This window comes from Polypterus senegalus, chromosome 2 (assembly GCF_016835505.1).
Source record: "Polypterus senegalus isolate Bchr_013 chromosome 2, ASM1683550v1, whole genome shotgun sequence".
NCBI classification, from domain to species: Eukaryota; Metazoa; Chordata; class Cladistia; order Polypteriformes; family Polypteridae; genus Polypterus; species Polypterus senegalus.
The window spans coordinates 201,737,441-201,757,022 of NC_053155.1; the positions used below are offsets into that span (position 1 = coordinate 201,737,441).

A 19,582-nucleotide genomic window follows, 5' to 3' on the forward strand; every position below is an offset into this window, starting at 1 on the left:
CACATTTCTATGGTTCTCTGTGTAAAGAAAAACTTCCTAATGCAAAATTTCGTCTTAACATCTTTCCAAATCTACCCCTGTGTTCTTGATGAAGTCATTTTAAAATAACATTCTCAAATCACTGTACTAATTCCCTTCATAATATTAAACACTTCAATCATGTCTCCTTTAAATCTCCTTTTGCTTAAACAGAAAATGTATGGCTCTTTTAAATTTTCCTCATAATTCATCCCTTGTAGCCCTATCACCCTAGTTGCTTTTCTCTGGACTTTTTCTAGCACTGCTATGTCCTTCTTGTAGACTGGAGAGCGAATGTGTACACAGTACTTTGAACTCACCACTGCGTTCAAAAGCATGAGGATAACCTCCTTTGACTTGCACTTAACATATAGTGCTATACAACCCAACATTCTGTTACCTTTCTTAATGGCTTCTGAACACTGTGTGGAAGTTGATAGAGTCAAGTCCACTCTGACTCTTAAATCCTTCTCATTAAGGTGTACTTTAGATTTTTAGACCTCTAATTCTATTTACATGCATTACATTTCATCTGACAAAATCTGCCCAAACCTGTATGCTGTCCAGGACCCTCTGTAATAATTCAAAAGATTTTAGATTATTTGCCAATCCACCTATCTTGGTATCATCTGCAAACTTAACCATCTTGTTATTTATATTCCTATCCCTATCTATCTATCTATCTATCTATCTATCTATCTATCTATCTATCTATCTATCTGTCTGTCTGTCTATCTGTCTGTCTATCTCTTTCCTTCTCCAACTTTAAAATGCCATTATGGTTCCACTTCTCTTAGCTTGGATCCATGTGTTACATCCTATCAGACAGGTGCTATTCCCACTTCCCATGACTCCTCTACATTATCTACTCCCATTCATATCCATGTTTTGTGGAAGGAATTACCTTTACCTTGGAATTGTTTGCTTTTAGTTAATAAACCAGGCAGGAGGAAGCTTAATCATCCATCTTTATTTCTCTTCATGAATAGGGAGCACCTCTGTCACAGCAAGCTGTTTAAGGGATGTATCCTGAACAATATGTAGCAAACATTTTTGTAGGCAGCATGTAGATACACATTTCCACAAACATTAGACATTTGACTTGATTGGTGCAAAATGCTCTTGTGCCAGTTACTAGCCATGTTTGCTATATTCTAGAAATTTCAAACCCATGTTTCACTCCTTCTATGGCTATACCTGTTGTGATAATAATGCAATACAAACATCATAAAGATTTGGGGCAGCCACCCGTATATTGTTTTCCCAGCTGCAAAAGTTAAGTTTATGAAGCACGATGTGCATAGAACAGAATCCAAAACAGAACTCCCTATTACAGAAAAAGATGGATGCTTTAAAGGCCCATAAGGGAAGTGATGTCATCAAAAGGACCGGAATCAGAAGTGAGGTCTTCTGGACCAGATGTGACATCAGTAAAGGGACCGGGAGTGATGTCTTCTGGTCCGGAAGTGATGTCAGCAAAGGGGCCGGCACCGGAAGTGATGTCTTCTGAGGTGTCGGAACTTTGCAGGATTTCCCGGGAAAGGTCTGTGGGGAACTGAGAAAGACGGTCAGTGCACTCGCCGCCCCCTGAACGGATGTTTTATTACAATTACTCAAGCCCTTTAGCTGACTCCTACTCGCACATGTGTGACACTGCATATGACAATGGTCACTGTGTGCATAACTTTAAACATTTCCTTACACACTTACATTCTTTAGTCTTTTGGAAATCTTAGTTCCTCTTTACAAAAACAATTCAAATATTCACACCTATATCTAGCTAGCTGAAACTAACTGCCTGCTTGATCTAACAAGCTCTGTTTCAGAAACTTCTTATTACAGTAAGCAACTGCAAGGTTCAGATTTTAGTTAACTTTCTTATTTTCCATTTTACTTATGCTTTCTTAGCACTAGAATCCCTGAAGCTTACAAAAAAAATTTTAATGCTGGGCCACCTTGAATTCCTTCACACCTCGTCATCAGCATCTTTGTTTTGCAAATGTGTTAATCAGCATTGGCAGCAAGCAGCCTGCTATCCCATCACCCACCAAGGCAGCTGAAATCTAATCAGACACAAAATTCTCCCAACTCAAGTCTCTTTATTTGGGAGTTAGGTGTCTGAAATTGTATAGGGTAAATCATATATCGTTATTTGGAGTTAGTTGGAATACATACATTTCATGTGTGTTCTGTGTCTACAACGATCTGTTTTTCATGTTTTAGTAATTGACAAATTGTTCACATGAAATGTACTGTATAATCCATATAAGTCCATATATCAAATAAACACTTTCACAAAAGGTGAAGGTATAACAAAACAACTGTTTTTTTTCAAGAATATAACCAAAGAAAAATAAATTATTCAATTTACATGTTACTGGCAATGTGTAAAAAGTGAAGCCCAACTCTCAATTGATATGAACTAGATACATCAGCGTAGCTGATGCAGAGGTAAGGACTCTTGTCTTATAATCAAGAGGTTGTGGGTTTGATCCTGGATTATCTTTGCTTTTACCATTTTGAGTAGTGAGCTGCAAACATTTGATTTGAGTCTGTAACAGCAGGTGTAAATTTATGGTACTTGTAAATGTTAGCACTGAAAGGATAAAAGGAGACATATAAATGCAGCGCAATCATTTCTTGTTGGTGTCTTATTGAGCAAACAGACACAGCAGTGTCTATGGTCAATGTTACTTTTCCTCGCACATGAACATTCACATTAACATGTCATTTAAATGATTTTTTATTGAAGAGTCCAACAATAAAACTGAATAAAAAAATCATTCAATTCAGTTTTATTCAAGAATCCAAGAATAGAACTGAATAAATAAAGCATTCAGATAACTTGTTGATACGAATGTCCATGTGTGGGGTGAAGTAACATCCTTTAGAAGTACCATAAATTTACACGGAATGTAGAAACTGTGACAACTGGATGAAAATTAAATGCGTAAACACATGTATGCGAACATCTTATACTTTGTACCGACTGATCATTGGGCTTCAGCAACATGTCAGTTGAGCAATTTATTTTTCTTAGGTTTTATTCTTCACTAAAAGCATACTTGTTTTGTTGCAACTTTGTGAAAGTGTTTCTTGGATATTTGGGCTTCACACATCCTACACTTCATATCAAAATTATGTAAATATTACTATAACATATGAAAAACATTTTCTGTTTTAGCCATGTGTTCAGCATTTCTTACCTTGCATTTAGTCTGTCATTCTATATTTACACAAATTGTTTTAAATACGGAACACCATGACATGTATGCATTTTAAATCATGGCATTTCATTTCATTTCATTTCTTACAGATGCATTGCCAGATAAACACTGACTTCAGCTGTGAGGATTGCAGCAGGGTGATGCCTTCATCTGGCTGAATGGGGGGTGGGGGTTGTAACAGGATGTATTTTGCTAATCCACACATTTTCAAAACAAAAGTGAGCTAACCACGCTGTGATATAAGGAGCTACGAGCTTCTTGGCATATGTCAGGAAAATTTAAGGAGGTGAGGGACAATGAAAAAAATCGTAAGCTTCAGGGATTCTTGTGTCAATTCTACAGAGATGAAATTTATTTATTTCCCATACTAGTGTAGGTGGAACTGTTCTTATTGCCTTCATCTCAATCTTTTTCACTGTCCTCCCACCCCCATCCCCCCTTTTGCAAAAACATTTCTCTGCCCTTTGTCACGTTGTTGGTACTGTTCTCCGGCTACCTCTTGCCAGCAAAGCACCCTTTCACAATACATTTACATTTTTAATAAGTTGACAATTTTATACAAAGTAATTGATTAATCACGTGTACCGATAACATAAGCACATGACGAAGAGATGAATTTGTTAAACTCACGCAAAGATACTGGTGAGCGTTTTCCCAGCATTCCATCTATAAGTAAAATTTTTAAATCTACTTAAAAGGTCTAGTTTTCAATATAGTTACCATACATTAATAAGCTGCTTAATAAAAGGTGAATCACATTTTTTCATGATCTTGTAAACATGTTTTCTTTAAATAGCATATTTGTGGTGGAAGGTCATAAATAACATTTTAATTTTTTGTTAAGTATGTCTACACATGCAATAGAAACCTGATTATTTGAAAAATGGAATTTATACCCATATTCTGTTTAGAGAAATCGGATTTTCATCTCTGAGAAAATGGGTTAACACATGTAAACACTTAACAGGGTTGCACTTAAGGATTTCATAGTCTGAACATTTCCACTGCATTCTGTTAGCTTGGCTGCATGTTTCCTTTGTACACGCTTCCATGAGCCATGGGTAGATAAATGGTGGAAATGTCCAAAAAGATGCATTTCTTATTATTCCTTCTTGTTGAAGTAGTCTGTCTCAAAATTTCAGAAATCAATAAATTAATGTTGATGAGCTGAACATACAGTGCTAAGCTCAGCAGCACAATCTTGGGAGACACATGCATCATGCTTGTTTTTCGGATTCACTGCGGCTTTTGATGATGCTTCATCTTTTTTAGGGCATGTTTTTGACACCAAAGTGTTCTGCCAAAGGAAATCTCTATAAGTGGACTTGTTCGTGTAAATAGGTTTTTTTAGAAACCAGGTATCTGAAGTCACTCACCGTATCCCTGTTTTTTGTGTGCATTTAAATGCACTCATTGAAAAGGTAAATTATGGCAGTATTAACATTAGTTCCATCAATGATTGTAGTATCATAGTCCAATTTAGGGCTGATGGCTGAACTGTATCATGGTAGCACTGAGCATTAAGTTCTTTATAGTTCTTCATGCCAGTTAGTATTTATTGCTCTATTAAAACAAATTCTAAGTATTCATTTGTTGTTCTATAAAAACAAAATCTAGGCCTTTTTTAAATTCTTTTTACTGATGGAGCTAACAAGTTTTTGTTTTATAGTTTGCAGGTTTTAATTGGTTGGAGAACCAGTGGTAATCAAGTAGTAAATTCTATTATGGGTGCATAAGAACATAAGAATTAAGTTTTGTTATTGAAAAGCCATTGTTTCCAACAGAATAGTTTGAAATTTGAATGTTCCTAAGTGATCCTTCGACTATTCTACTAAGTACTTATTCTATTAATCTACATTTACTATTGCAAAAATGTATTTAATAATTTACCAGTGGCTAGTTTTTACTTGCGTTTCAGTTACAGAGCTCATATTAAAATAGCAACTGCCATCCATCCTACTTATTCTCCTTATAATTTTAAACATTCTATTATAACCTCTTAATCCAGATTGCCCAAAGTCCAGAGATTTGACTTCATTCTTTCTGAATTGCTTGTTCTCCACATTCCTGTAATATAACCCTGTAAAAAAAGTTCTTGTTTAGGAGCTCTTCTATGGACATTCATTCAATTATGTGCAATATGGAAACTAACACTACAATGTTAATCCTATTAGCTTTTAAAAAGGTTGCCCATGGGCAGTGTTGAGTCCATAAGGACTCATGCTTTTCATAAACTATTATATCCAGTTCCAAACAGCCCATTGTGAAATTATATTTTCTATGTGCAAAACATTAAATCTAAATGTGACATATACCCAATCAAATCTTATTTTTTCATGATTCACTTGTCATTTTTTTCTTGTTCTGGCACAATACAATCTTGAATAAAAACCCCAAATTTTGAATAAAATAACAAAAGCCAAACTCATAGTCAATTCACGAATAGGAGTCTGAGCCACTTCTGCTTAAGGGTGCGGTTTGCTTTTCCATTTGTTGGGATTCTAGCCAGAACAATGAGCCCTGTTGTTTATAGACAGTATGGCCCAGTACCAGAAATCAAAATCTATACACATTGAGGTCCCCACCATAACCTTGGTGCCAGTTATAAAATATCCATGTAAAGACCTATACTAATGTTATGCACTAGTAAACGTCACTGTTGACTTTTCTTATTTTGGCCAAGTAGCTAAGATGTTAAAGTGCAAAGCATTAAGTCTAGGGTTTAGTCCATACCTCTAGTACATTGTGTAAACTAACATGAGTAAACCAATTAAACTGCACATGCTAACACAGAACTATACAAATCATTGTAATTAACAAGTTCTCTATGTTTATTTAGTTCTCTTTATATTTATATACTGTATTAATCAACACTGCAGCATTTCTTTTTGCGTGTTATTACTACAATCCTTATACATTCACATGATTTATTAATCTGGAGTGTGTCTTGGAATCAAATTGTAAAATACAGCATAATGTTCATTGTTATCGCTTTGTTTATTTTAGGGTGATCCTGCTGGAATCAAAAAACAGTTTGGCCAAAGTTGGGCCTCAAGAATTCTTAAGGAACTTGGATTTAAAATGCAGGTGAGCTGGTAAAATTTAGAAATAACTTAAATAAATAACTTAAATAAGCCTAATTTTTTGTAGCAACAGGAAAAATATGTTCATTCAGTATGTGTTCATTTTATTTAATTTAACCATTTAAATTTGACATGATTTTAGTAGATAAAAGTATTTTCAAATTAAACTGTTTTCATCAGCTTGTACTGATCCTCACGCCTTTGGTTTTTGGAACTTGTAGTTGAAGTGAAAATATGGCTCTTTTCTTTTTTTATGTTCTGTGTTTGTATATCAACAGAATAAATCAGTAATAGTGCATTTTTATGTAGTACTGTCAGTCTTATGGGTTTTTTACAAGAAAGAGCACCCTGTTGTAACATGTTCACACCTGCTAAACATACAGGAACCCCTGAAATGCATGTATGCTGTCAGTATAACTGCTGTTGTACTCAAAAGGGTATATTGCTGTGAAAAAGAAAGTGGAGGCATCTTCTTTCAGAAGACATAATCAAAAAGGAAATGAATGGGATTCTCAATCAAAGTGCTCTTAAATGTTGTTACCAACATTGATATTTATATGACTCTATATAAGATTCTTAAGTGTTTGCTTTCTGAAAGATTTAAGGTTAGGTATTATTTTATAAAAATAATTACTAATTTTCTTCAGAGCTCTACCAGATGTTTTAATGAACTAAGGGGTTCTTTGATTTGTGGATGCAAAACACATTTTTATTTTTTATTTGTCTGTGCTGCACAGTATTTAATGGTTTTATTGGAGTCTTTCATCCAAATAAAATAATTCAATAGCAATATTTTTATTGGCTTTATATATTCAGTAATGACTTTATATATTCTGACGCTGACTTTATATAATCAGGCTTTGGTGTTATATATTCAGAACACTGACTTTATATATTCAGAAAATCATTATATTTGCCCCTGTTTGACACCCCATAAAAAAAATATATATATATATATATATATATATATATATATATATATATATATATAGTGGTAGATAGGGGGCGCTCTCGCTCCCTTGATCCCCTGTCCACGACTCCAGACACCAGGTAAAAGTCCAATGCTTGACTTTATTTAATTGCCACAGTGCACAAAGCACACTCTCCACCACAATACTCATATACCACAATAATACAATCAATAAACAATCCTCCAGCTCCCAGACGCGTTGCCCTCCTACCACCTAGCTCAGCTCACCGTCTGGGAGCTCCCACAGTCCTTTTATATCTCCTGACCCGGAAGTGTTCCCAGTCCCCAGTCCATGTGATTCTCAATCACTTCCAGGTCAGGTAAAAGCTCTTCTCTTCAACCTAGAAGCCCATCGCTCTTCCTATGATGAACTTCCTGGTCATAGGGCACGAAAAGTCCTCGGTCCTCCCTGCAGCTCCCTCTTGTGGCCCCCATGGCATCCAGCAGGGCTGTGCATAAAAACCACATTGTCCATGATGCCCTGCTGGTCTTCTGGGGAATTCCATGCTGTAAGGAGGGATAAACAGCCAGCCATCCTCCACAATATATATATATATATATATATATATATATTTTTTTTTTTATTGAAATCTCTAAATGATGTAAACCCATAAGTTTTCCAAACATTAAAAACTGTATGTTTGTTAGGGTGGAAAAAGATGGTTATCATGTACAGGTGCCACAGATAAAATATTCTCTAAGTTGAAGTGCTTCCTGTATTGGTTCCATATTCTGAATGAATGAAGGACAATTGGGTTGTTAGTATATTTACGATACCTTGCATTTACTGGTGTACAAAGCGAGGAAGATAAAGAAGTACTGCAGGATTTCATTTCTATTGCTGACCAAGCTAGATTGTGTTTTTCTATTTGTGTCCATGTCCAGGTTTTTATAGCTTGTATATCTTCTGCCCAGTAATAAAACTGAAAATTAGGTAGGGCCATCTGATTTGTGTCATTGTAGGGTCGCCCTTTGGATATGTGGGTATTTCAAATTCCAAATAAATGAAGTTTTGATTGAATCTAATTTCTTAAAAAGTAAATTGTTAAGATATATGGAATGTTTTGAAATAGAAACAGAAGCTTAGGGAGGATATTAATCTGGGTGCTGTTAATTCTCCCTGCTAAAGTAAGATGGAGGGTAGACCATCTATGCACACCTTGTTTAAGTTTTTCTAAGCAGAAAAAGAGCCTTATATTTACTTGTGATGTTTACCCCTAGGTATTTAAATTGATCTGCAATGATAAAAGGGAACGTGTCCAATCTAATGTTGTTTGCTAGAGAATTCACTGGAAAAAGCATACTTTTGATAGTCCCATTCAACCATATAAATGCTTTTTCTGCATCCAAAGTTAATAAGATATCTGGAGTATTAGACTTTATGGGTGAATATATAACATTAAATAGGCATCGACAATTGGAAGCTAAGTGACTACCTTTAATAAATCCGGTTTGTTCTTGTGATATTACTGAAGGGAGCACTTTCTCAATCCTTCTAGTTAGAACTCTGGAGAGTAACGTAACATCATTATTCAGAAGTAAGATTGGTCTGTATAATGCACATTGCTTTCTTAGGAAAAATGGTAATTAACGCTTGGCAAAAAGTTTGAGGTACAGTTCATTGTCTCTGGGTTCTATAAATGTTGCTAATAAAAAAGGAAGTAACTACATTAATTTTTTTAAATAAAATGCAGCAGGGCAGCCATCAGGACTTGGTGCTTTCCAGCCCTGACATAAGTTTATAGCATCTAGTAATTCTGATATTATCAGAGGTTTATCGAGTTCCTTTGCACTGAGCATCTAGCTGTGCTATCCATAATGTATCAAAAAACACTCCTGTATTCTTTAAACTGATTAGAAAATAAGAACTTAACGTAGTCTCTAAATGTGTGCATTATATTTTTATGGCCAATGATTTTATCTCTGTCTGTGTTGGTGATTACTGATAGTGCACTGCAAACTTCCTGCGTGTGGATTTTTTGAGCTAACATCTTATTAGCCTTCTCTCCATGTTCATAGTAATGATATTGTGATTTAAAAATGAGTAGTTCTGTTTCTTTTGTTGTCAAGAGGTTGAGTTCTGATTGCAAAGCCTGTCTTTTCCTAAATTGCCTCAATTGGAGACCTGGCATATTATTGATCTATTCTGGTAATTTCACTGATTAAGTCTGAGGCCTTCCTGGTTTCCGATTTATTTTTGTGGGAGAGAAATGAGATAATCTGTCCTCTTAAAAATGCCTTCAGAGTTTCTCAAGAGTATTCCTGCAGAAACCTCTGAGAATGCACTTGTCTCTAAAAAAGAATCAATTTCCTTGGATTCTGTACTGTTCTCATCAGCAATAACAGGGGGCTAAGATGCCAGCTGTGAGATGAGTATGTGGGGCATAATGATTTGAGCTCCATTAATAGGGATGCATGGTCAGAGATAACAATATCATCATACTTGCAAGATTAGATTATGGGCAAGAAAATATGTTATCTGTATAGTAATGATAATTTCTTGAGTAGCAATGGTGTACTGGTGAGAAGAAGGAATATGCTACTAAGTATGGATTTCGAAATCTCCATGGATCTGATAAGTTATGATCAATTAAAAACTGTGTGATTATTTTTGCAGTGTTACATGTTATCACCCCCATAGTTAAAGACTTATCCAGGTCTGAATTTAAAACACAATTAAAATTTCCGTCCATTAAAATTTTACGATTGTTCAAGTTAGGAATGGATGCAAATATCTTTTGGATAAAGTCTCTTTCATCCACATTGAGTGTGTAGATATTTATTAAAATCACTTTACAATTAAATAAATTACCCATAGCAATCACATATCGCCTTCGGATCAGATGCTGCATCTGATACTGAAAATTAAATTGTTCTATGAATTAAGATTCCCACACCTCTAGTTTTCTTTATATAGCTGGAGTGTAATACTTTGCCAGACCAATCTCTTTGCAGCTGAAACTGATCCTTGCTGATTAAGTGAGTCTCCTGTAAAAATACTATCTTGGAATTTAGACCTGTTAGGTGAGAGAATAGTTTCTTCCTCTTTAATTCGTGATTGAGACTTTTAACATTCCAGCTCAACAAAGTTCACTGTTTGGTCATAGAGACATTGCTTTTTAACTTTTGTTGACATTTTACAGTCTTAAAATAAGGTAGTACAATATTACATATGATAGCTTTAACCTTAATTTCCAATATTGCCAGTAGTTATGGCTATAAAATAGAAATAGCTTGCTCTCTCTCTCTCTTCCTCCAGACCCCCTGCCCCACCACAATATAAAGTTCAGTTTAATGCACTTCTTGATTATCCGAGATTGTAGTTATTTCTTTTTTTTGTTTAGACCTCCTGGTTGTGACCTTTATGTTTTAAATTTCAGACTGTGTATTTGTTTAGTGATTAGGCTTGGGGAAAAAGAAGCTTGATTCTGTACTTTTGAGGTTATTTATGCAGGAAGCCTTTACCCCAACCACTTCAATATACTCTTACAAAGAATTGCAGGAGGGTGTTATTTTTATATTAAATTGATCTGATTAAAGTGGTTGTGCATGTCTGTTTAAACTTGCACTAAAATGGACTGATGTCTCGACTCCCAACAAAGTTCGATTCCTATTTTTCACCTGATCCTGTTGTGATTGAGGCCCAGAACTACAAACAAGGTCTGGAACCTTTAAAAAGAGGCCTTATTCCTAACACTCAAAAATATATGAGGCTTACAAATACTACTTAAGGGAGATGGAAACTGTAAATCCCTAACCTAAAGTATTCTGCCTGAGAAGAAACAGAAGCAGAAAAACTGGAGAACAGAACCAGAAGAAGAAATGTAGTCAGAAAATAGGCTTAATTAGTAAACAGGAAATAACTGAAGTGACAAAAACAAAACACTTGCCTAAACAGTAGTACAAAATGTAAATGCCAAGGAGTTTGCAAGAAAATTAACTGTGAACCTAAAGAGTTGTCAAATATTCTCAATCTTTGACTACCAGGAAGTATACAATGATAATGTTTATACTACTGTGACGGTGACATCATGCATCACAGTCTTCCAATTAAAAATGTCATCAAAATCCCCCAAAATAGTGCTACCAATGGAAAACAAAATGGCATTGTGGTAGAACATGGTAAATGTTAGTTATTCAAGCTAACATAAAATTAACAAAAAAACAAATGTCAGTAGGGATGCACCGATACCACTTTTTTGGAAAACGAGTACGAGTACGAGTACTTGCATTTCAGTACTCGCCGATGCAGTACTTAATAAAAACATGATTTAAATTTACAGGTAACAGCTTTAGTCATATAATTTAACAAAAAAACAAGGGACTAGTTTGGAATTAAGAACATTTATTTAAAATGAAAAGCATGTTGTATGCAACATATTACAGAATAAATAATTATAAAAAAAAATTTAAACAGTGACAGTGCAACTCAAGTATTTTTTTCAGTTTGTTGTAAACTCTGCCACGTTGGACAACACAAGGGGCATTAATAAACATCTTTGCTATTTAGTGCACAATATTTGAATAAACTAACAACATCCACCAACATAGAACTGTGGCAGTAAGTGCAACTGAGGTAGGTATTAACATCAAGTCTAAGACGACTCACTTAATGGAGCCTATTTAGAAAAAGTGAGTGGCAGGTTTTTTTTTAAGAAAAGTAGCTTTTCTGCATTATCAGCAGTCAGCCTGTTTCTGTTTTTGTCTATAATGTGTGACACTGAGCTAAAAAGCCTTTCACTTTCCACACTGCTACATGGGGCTGAGAGGTATTTCTGAGCCATTTTAGCCAAAGTGGGGAACCTGATTTTGTTGACACCCCAGTACTTCAGAGGACTGTCTTCACGAGGGCTTGGGGCCTCTCCGAGGTATGTGTCGAGCTCAATGGCAGCACCTGCTGCCAGCGGCTATGCTGCCTGGGGCTGCTCCTTAGCGATTTCTTCAAATACAGTGTCCAGACTGCTGCTAGTGCTCGCCTGGGCCTTGAGGAACAGTTTAGCAGGAGGTTCTGCAGCTTCTGCCCGACTCCCCTCTGCCTCAGCTCTGGACATCATCTGCAGCTCCTGCTTAAGGTGCAGCTTGGCCTCCAGAGCAGTGTTGTTGGAGAAGAAGTGATCTTTATACCTGAACAAAATTCATGAATGTATTAATATATGGAAAAATAGGACTGATTTTAGTTTCCCCTAAACTACTGTCACAAATGCCAGCCATTTGGCTTTCTGGTAGTAATAAGGGAAATATATCTCATATTACATATATTGCATACATTTGTATTTGTGTATTTTAGTTACAAAAATATAATATAATATTTCAGATGGAAATTAATCTTACATTTAGTAGTGTAGTTTATCATTGAATACCTATAGCACACAGACTTTACCTTGGGTCAAGTATGGTGGAGATGAAGTACAGTGCGTTGGTCTCGACGTCACTGAAGCGCTTCTTGACAGCTGCCAGTAAGGTTGCTTTCATTGTCTTGACGCCGTGGTCCTCGTCCGTTTCTCTGTTTAGAAGTTTCACTAGCACAGTCACAGCTGGGATGACATCAGAGGCTAGTGCGTCGTAGCTGCTCACTTTTTTAGTTAGTTCCTCAAAGGGGGCGAGGATGGCAACAGTCTTCTCCATAAGAGCCCATTGGTGAGATAGTCAGGGAGTTCATGCTTGGACACATACAGCCCCAGCACTCGCTTTTGCTCAATGAGGGACTGGAGCATGTAATACGTGCTGTTCCAGCGCATCTGTACGTCCTGCTGCAGTTTCTTTATTGGCTGGTTGAGCTGTACCTGAATGTCCTCGAGGCTGGAGTAGGCTAAGGCAGAATGTTTAAAATGCCCAACTATTTTCCGCCCCACTGCTATAGCATCAGCTATGCTCCTCTGTGCTAATAAGCCCTCGTGAACAGCCAGTTGGAGCGTGTGCGCGACACACGGCAGACTTGGGAGCCCTGCGTCATTCATGGCTTTAATCATGTTTTTGGCATTGTCACGAAGCACAACATGTACTGATGTTTTATGTATACCCCATGTCTGGAGCATTTCCTCAAACACATGTGTTATAGCCTGGCTGGTGTGTGAGCCGCAGAATTGTTTCGCATGTAATATGGCTCGTTGCGGTGTGAAACTCTTGTCTATCCACTGGGAGGTTAGGCTAATTAGTGACACGGGGCTAACACTGCTTGTCCAAATATCCGTGGTGAAACTAAACGCAGAGGAGGTTTGCAGTAGGCTGTGGATATGTTTTTTCACGGAGTTGTGTAGTTTAGGCAGCTCCGTGTCAGTCATGTAGTGGCGGCTTGGGACATCATATCTGGGCTCCAGAACATGGAGGGAACGCAGGAATCCCACATTTTCTACCTCCGAGAGTGGCTGGTCACTCAATGCAATGTACTCGATAATTGCCTGTGTTATTTTCACAGCACGTGGATTGTCTATGGACATTTTCTCTCGTCTTGCAAGAGTTTGCTGCAGCGTGGGTTGTGTTGGTTTAGAAGCGTGGGTAAACTCTTTGTACTCGTTGTCGTGTTGGGATTTTAGATGCTTGATTAAATTACTTGTGTTAAATGCGCTACCTTTTGAGCCTCCTCTGGACAATTTCGCTGAGCACAATTTGCAGTCCGCCTTTGTTTTGTCATCTTCATTCACTTTGAAATAGTTCCACACGGCTGACATGTCTCGCCTCGTCTTCTCCCCGCTCTGAGCTGCAGCCGGGGCCTGGGGGCGGGCACTCGGCGCCTGTGATTAACCCCTTACACGCCGCTCAAACATAGACATTTCTCAGACTGTGGTATCGGTCCCCGGTATCAGGGGACTTTTAACGAGTACAAGTACTTTAGAAAATGTGGTATCGAGGCCGATACCGTATCGGTGCATCCCTAAATGTCAGGAATTAATTCGTTGAGTTTTGAAACCTTAATCCATTTGTATAAGTTTTGTCTAAAACTCAAATAAAACTCATGGAAAAGTAAAATAAAGTTACTAAGTAAAACACAAAGAAATAAAGCTATGAAGAATGTAAATAATAAAGTCCCAAAAAGAACAAAAAACAAAAGTTAAAAAGAAAGCAAAGCTAATATTAATGCTTACTGAGCAAAAAAGAGCAAGAAAACAAAAGTTTTAAAACCAGAGAAAGGTGACCTGAACACTGCAAACAGGGAATGCTAATACCTGAGTACCAGCTTTAGGCATTCAGGCCTTTATGTGGGCAATGACAGGCAGTCTTGTAAGTTGTAGCATCAGGGGGCTGTGCCAGAGAACAAGATTTATAACAAACTAAATTAATATAAAAGGAAGATAAAATAAAAATTACAAAATAATCGAACAATACATAATGAAAATGGTTAAATGTCATGCCATTATCTATCTTGCTTAATCCAGACCTGGGTCATGGGTTCGCTGGAGTCTATCTTAGCTAACAAAGGGTTCAAAACAGGAGCAAGCCTTGGACAGGGTACCAGTCCATCACAGGACAAACACACATACCCACACACCAAACACACACTATGGGCAATTTAGCATTGAAAGTTCACCTAAACTGCATGTCCTTGAACAGTGGGGGGAAACTGGAGCACCTGTAGGAAATCCACACAGGCACAGAGAGAACATGCAAACTCCACATAGGGAGGTCTCAGGATGAGAACTTTAATCTCCATACTGTGCTATCGTGCCAACTAAAGTGATTAAATACAGAAAGAAATTAACAAAACATTTTCATTAACAAGTTTAACAAAACAATTTACAAAAAATAATAAAATAAACTAATAAAAAATAAAAAAATCTAAAACGATGGACGAAGTCCTGGAAAAACTATAGTTCCAGAATAACTGTTTAATTAAACACTTGGACATGTTACACAATGTGGGTGGAGAAATCAAAAGGAATAAAGTGTTACAGTATATAGTTTTACCAACAATTATTTCTTTTCAGGTTTGATTTACCAAAAAAATATATTTGTGAAATAAATCTGTAAAATATTTTTAATTGAGTATTTCCACACTCCAGAAACATTTTAAAAATGGTTTTCCATTAAGTTTCAAAAAAATGTAGCACACGGGGAATATTGAATTTCACTTTTCCTGTAATAGCACAAAGAATATAATTATTTTATACTGTAATGCATATTTACTTTTAATTGATTATTTAACCAGTGTAAATTACTGTACGATGTTATCTAATTTAATGCATTTCTAGTATTTAATTATACTAGAATTGCTGCTAATAGATATTATAATGTAAAGCATTCCTTAGCAGTACAATGAACTAATATGAATACAGACAAGTCTGATTACAGTACATTAGTTTACAAATTAAAATGAGTTGTTTTAAATGAAAAACATTTAAACTTTTTTCTAATGTTTAAAAGTCCAACATACGTTAGCAGGAGTTAATCATGAGTCGATCTGTACAGGATATTTTGCCCCTACTATTACAGTGAGCCCATTTTATTCACTGTTTTCCATTACCTACCCACTATACACATTTCCAAGTGAAGCCAGATTGTTATATAGTTTCTAAAGTAAAAGTACAGTGTATGTTAAAGCAGACCTTCTACTTTTTGTTGCATTGTTTAAAAGAAGGTTTAATATAAGAGTGATTTCAATTTTGATCTATTAACTTCGGCCTACTGAATTTTAAATATCTTGTTCTAGGTTTTCCATCATTCTAATTGGGGTGTTGTAAATGTCGAAATGTCTAATTAAAAGTACAGGAAAGAAAAATGAAATGCCAGTGGTATCAAATAACAAACATTTTATATTTTAAGAAGACTATGAAAGGCTAAATTAATTTTTCTGTCCTTCAGTGCAGCCTATAACAAAATTTTAATGAGCGTCCCAAAGATTTTAACATCTTATATTCTTTTCATTTTTAAAGATTTTAAAGTTTTTGTTATATAAGTCACAAAATTATTTTTTTCATATGGAATGTACAAATGTGCCTGCTAGTGATAATGTATATTAATTAGTTTTTAAATAGCAGTCATATGGCAAAAATTTTCTGTTCTTATATCTCAATTAATGATATACTGTATGTGATTTATAGTGAAATAATCATTTGAAATGATCTTACAATGTTTGCTTTACTTACCTTTCCACTTATATGCTTTTTGAAAATTTTGGGAGTCAAATTAGGTTATAAAAATATCTTTGTTTTCTTTTTGTTTTCCTTATTGGTTACTGGCCATTTTTACATAGAAGTATAAATGGTTCTGTCTCATTCCTGGAAAACCATTTAAGTAGTATTCTACAAAAAGACTAAGGAAGGTGTAAACTAATCAACTATGGCGGTGATTCTAAAATATTTTTTTAGGGTGGCACCATTTCCGAGGAAATAGAAGTAGAGGCCACATCTGTGTGTCATTTTCTGCTGCAATGAAAAGTCACCTGATTTTGCAAGCAAAATGAATTTAGATTATTTGTTACAACCTCACAGTGAAACTATAAGTTAATAGAATATATTTTCTCGAAGCAAATTAAAATGAGTTGTTTTGAATAAAAAACATTTAAACTTTTTTTAATGTTTAAAAGTCCAACATAGGTTGATATTAGGATGATAGAGATGGAAATCACTATTATCTTCCAACTTGGACCCATAATTTTTTGTAATTCACATTAATAAAGAAAGTCCAGATTTGCATATATATGTTTCTTCAGTGCAATTCTTGACAGTTGGGTGTATTTGTTACACACAAATATCCAAAAATATGTGAAAGATTGAGTTGCAAAGGAGACTTTATGTCACATGTAAGGTCAAAGAGTGCCTGTTGTTCAGAAAGTGTCAGATGAAACATCAACTCTAACTGGATTCATCTTTATCTTTGCTGTCCACAGGAAAGTAGTTCATAGACTGATCCTGAAGCTCTTTTCAGGAGTTGCATATTATCTCTTACTTGTAATTTGTCATGGTCTCATTCAGGAAGTTACCCAGCAGTGGGAATGGTTCCAAATTTTGACTTCTCATATTCCACAGTTTAAATTTTCTAATCCAGTTGATTTTATCCAAAAACAAAATCTACTTGTGTCACAACTTTGCAGTCCTATATTCAGCACATTAAGTCATTAAGATATGTCAGCAAAATGCTTACGTTTTGTGATTACAAGTTGAATCAACTTTAAAAGAATGTATTTTCCTATTGCACTCTTAAATAACATCTGACAAAATAAAACACTTTCATTAAGCAGGCTGCTATTTCCATATCTCATTTTGTTAGATCTGTCTGTTGTCTTATCAATTTGTTGGGGATAAAAAGGACTGTTTTGTTATTAATTGTCTTCTCAAGACTTCAGGCAGGCTTTGAATGCACCTTCTAGTGCTGTCATTTGACAGTAGGTTAGATGCTATTTTTCCTTCAACACTTTGGCCAAACACAATTAAAGCTACCTCTTTAGCACATGGCAATAAAGTCTCTGAGTCAAGTTGTTTTTTAATTCAGTATAGTTGCAGTTTTGATTATAGTTTTTGTACCTGTACTTCAGTAATTTTTCCTTAAGAATGGATGCATTGGGTGTTTTTGCCAAGATATGTTTTTGATTGGATTTAGCTTGAAAGTGCAATTGCAGTTTGGATGGATTCAGACTTTCCTTAATTTTGATAATTTTCTAACCCTGTCCAGGTAAATCTGAATTAAAAAAAACAGGGTCGCAGCACCTAACTCTTACATTTTCTAGCTATCTCTGTTTTTGCCATTTTCTACTGATCTTTCTGTACAGCTGTTTGCATGCTAACATTGAGAACTTAGGTATAAGAAATTGCCCAGTTTAGGACATGCAGTGGTGCCTGTGACCCTCTAACCAATCAGAATACTCAACTGTTGAAAATGCCTATTTATATTGTATGTGCAGGTTTGCATAGCTGTCAATATTATTTAAAATAAACTGCTCAAAAAAATTAAAGGAACACTTTGAAAACACATCAGATCTCAATGGGAAAAAGAAATCTTCCTGGATATCTATACTGATATAGACTGGGTAATGTGTTAGGAACGAAAGGATGCCACATCGTTCGATGGAAATGAAAATGATCAACCTACAGAGCCCTGAATTCAAAGACGCCCCAAAAATCAGAGTGAAAAAATTATGTGGCAGGCTAGTCCATTTTGCCAAAATTTAATTGCAGCAACTCAAAGTTGTGCGCAGCACTTTGTATGGCCCCTGTGTTCTTGTATACATGCCTGACAACATCGGTGCATGCTTCTAATGAGATGACAGATGGTGTTGTGGGAGATCTCCTCCCAGATCTGGACCAGGGCATCACTGAGCTCCTGGACAGTCTGAGGTGCAACCTGGTGGCATTGGATGGACCAAAACATAATGTCCCAGAGGTGTTCTATTGGATTTAGGTCAGGAAAATGTGGTGGCCAGTCAATGGTATCAATTCCTTCATCCTCCAGGAACTGCCTGCATACTCTCACCACATGAGGCCAGGAATTTTCGTGCACCAGGAGCCACTGTACCAGCATAGGGTCTGACAATGGGTCCAAGGATTTCATCCTGATACCTAATGGCAGCCAAGGTGCCTTTGTCAAGTCTGTAGCGGTCTGTGTGACTCTCCATGGATATGCCTCCCCAGACAATCATTGGAACCCACCACCAAACTGCTCATGCTGAATGATGTTACAGGCAGCATAATGTTCTCCATGGCTTCTCCAGACCCTTTCACTTCTGTCACATGCTCAGGGTGAACCTGCTCTCATCTGTAAAAAGCACAGGGCACCAGTGGTGCATCTGCCAATTCTGGTATTCTATGGCGAATGCCAATCGAGCTGCATGCTGCTGGGCAGTGAGCTCAGGGCCCATTAGAGGACATGGGGCCCTTGGGTCACCCTCATAAAGTCTTTCTGGTTGTTTGGTCAGAGACATTCACACCAACGGCCTGCTGGAGGTCATTTTGTAGGGCTCTGGCAGTGCTCATCCTGTTCCTCCTTGCCCAAAGGAGCAGATACTGGACCTGCTGATGGGTTATGGACCTTCTATGGCCCTCTCCAGCACTCCTAGAGTAACTACTTGTCTCCTAGAATCTCCTCCATGCCCTTGAGACTGTGCAGGGAGACACAGCAAACCTTCTTGCAATGACACGTATTGATGTGCCATCCTGGAGAAGTTGGACTACCTGTGCAACCTCTGTAGGGTCCAGGTATCGCCTCATGCTACCAGTAGTGACACTGACTGTAGCCAAATGCAAAACTAGTGAAGAAACAGTCAGAAAAGATGAGGAGGGAAAAATGTCAGTGGCCTCCACCTGTTAAACCATTCCTGTTTTGGGGGTCATCTTATTGTTGCCCCTCTAGTGCAC

General features: G+C 36.6%; 1 protein-coding gene across 1 annotated transcript in view; it reads left to right on the top strand.

Moving 5' to 3' along the window:
• Positions 1-19,582, top strand: part of LOC120524451 (cilia- and flagella-associated protein 47-like) — a 644,864-nt gene that overhangs the window by 255,954 nt on the left and 369,328 nt on the right. The window contains exon 44 of the mRNA XM_039746304.1: positions 6,252-6,332. Within this exon, the coding sequence (XP_039602238.1) occupies positions 6,252-6,332 (81 nt within the window). The remainder of the gene's footprint in view (positions 1-6,251; positions 6,333-19,582) is intronic.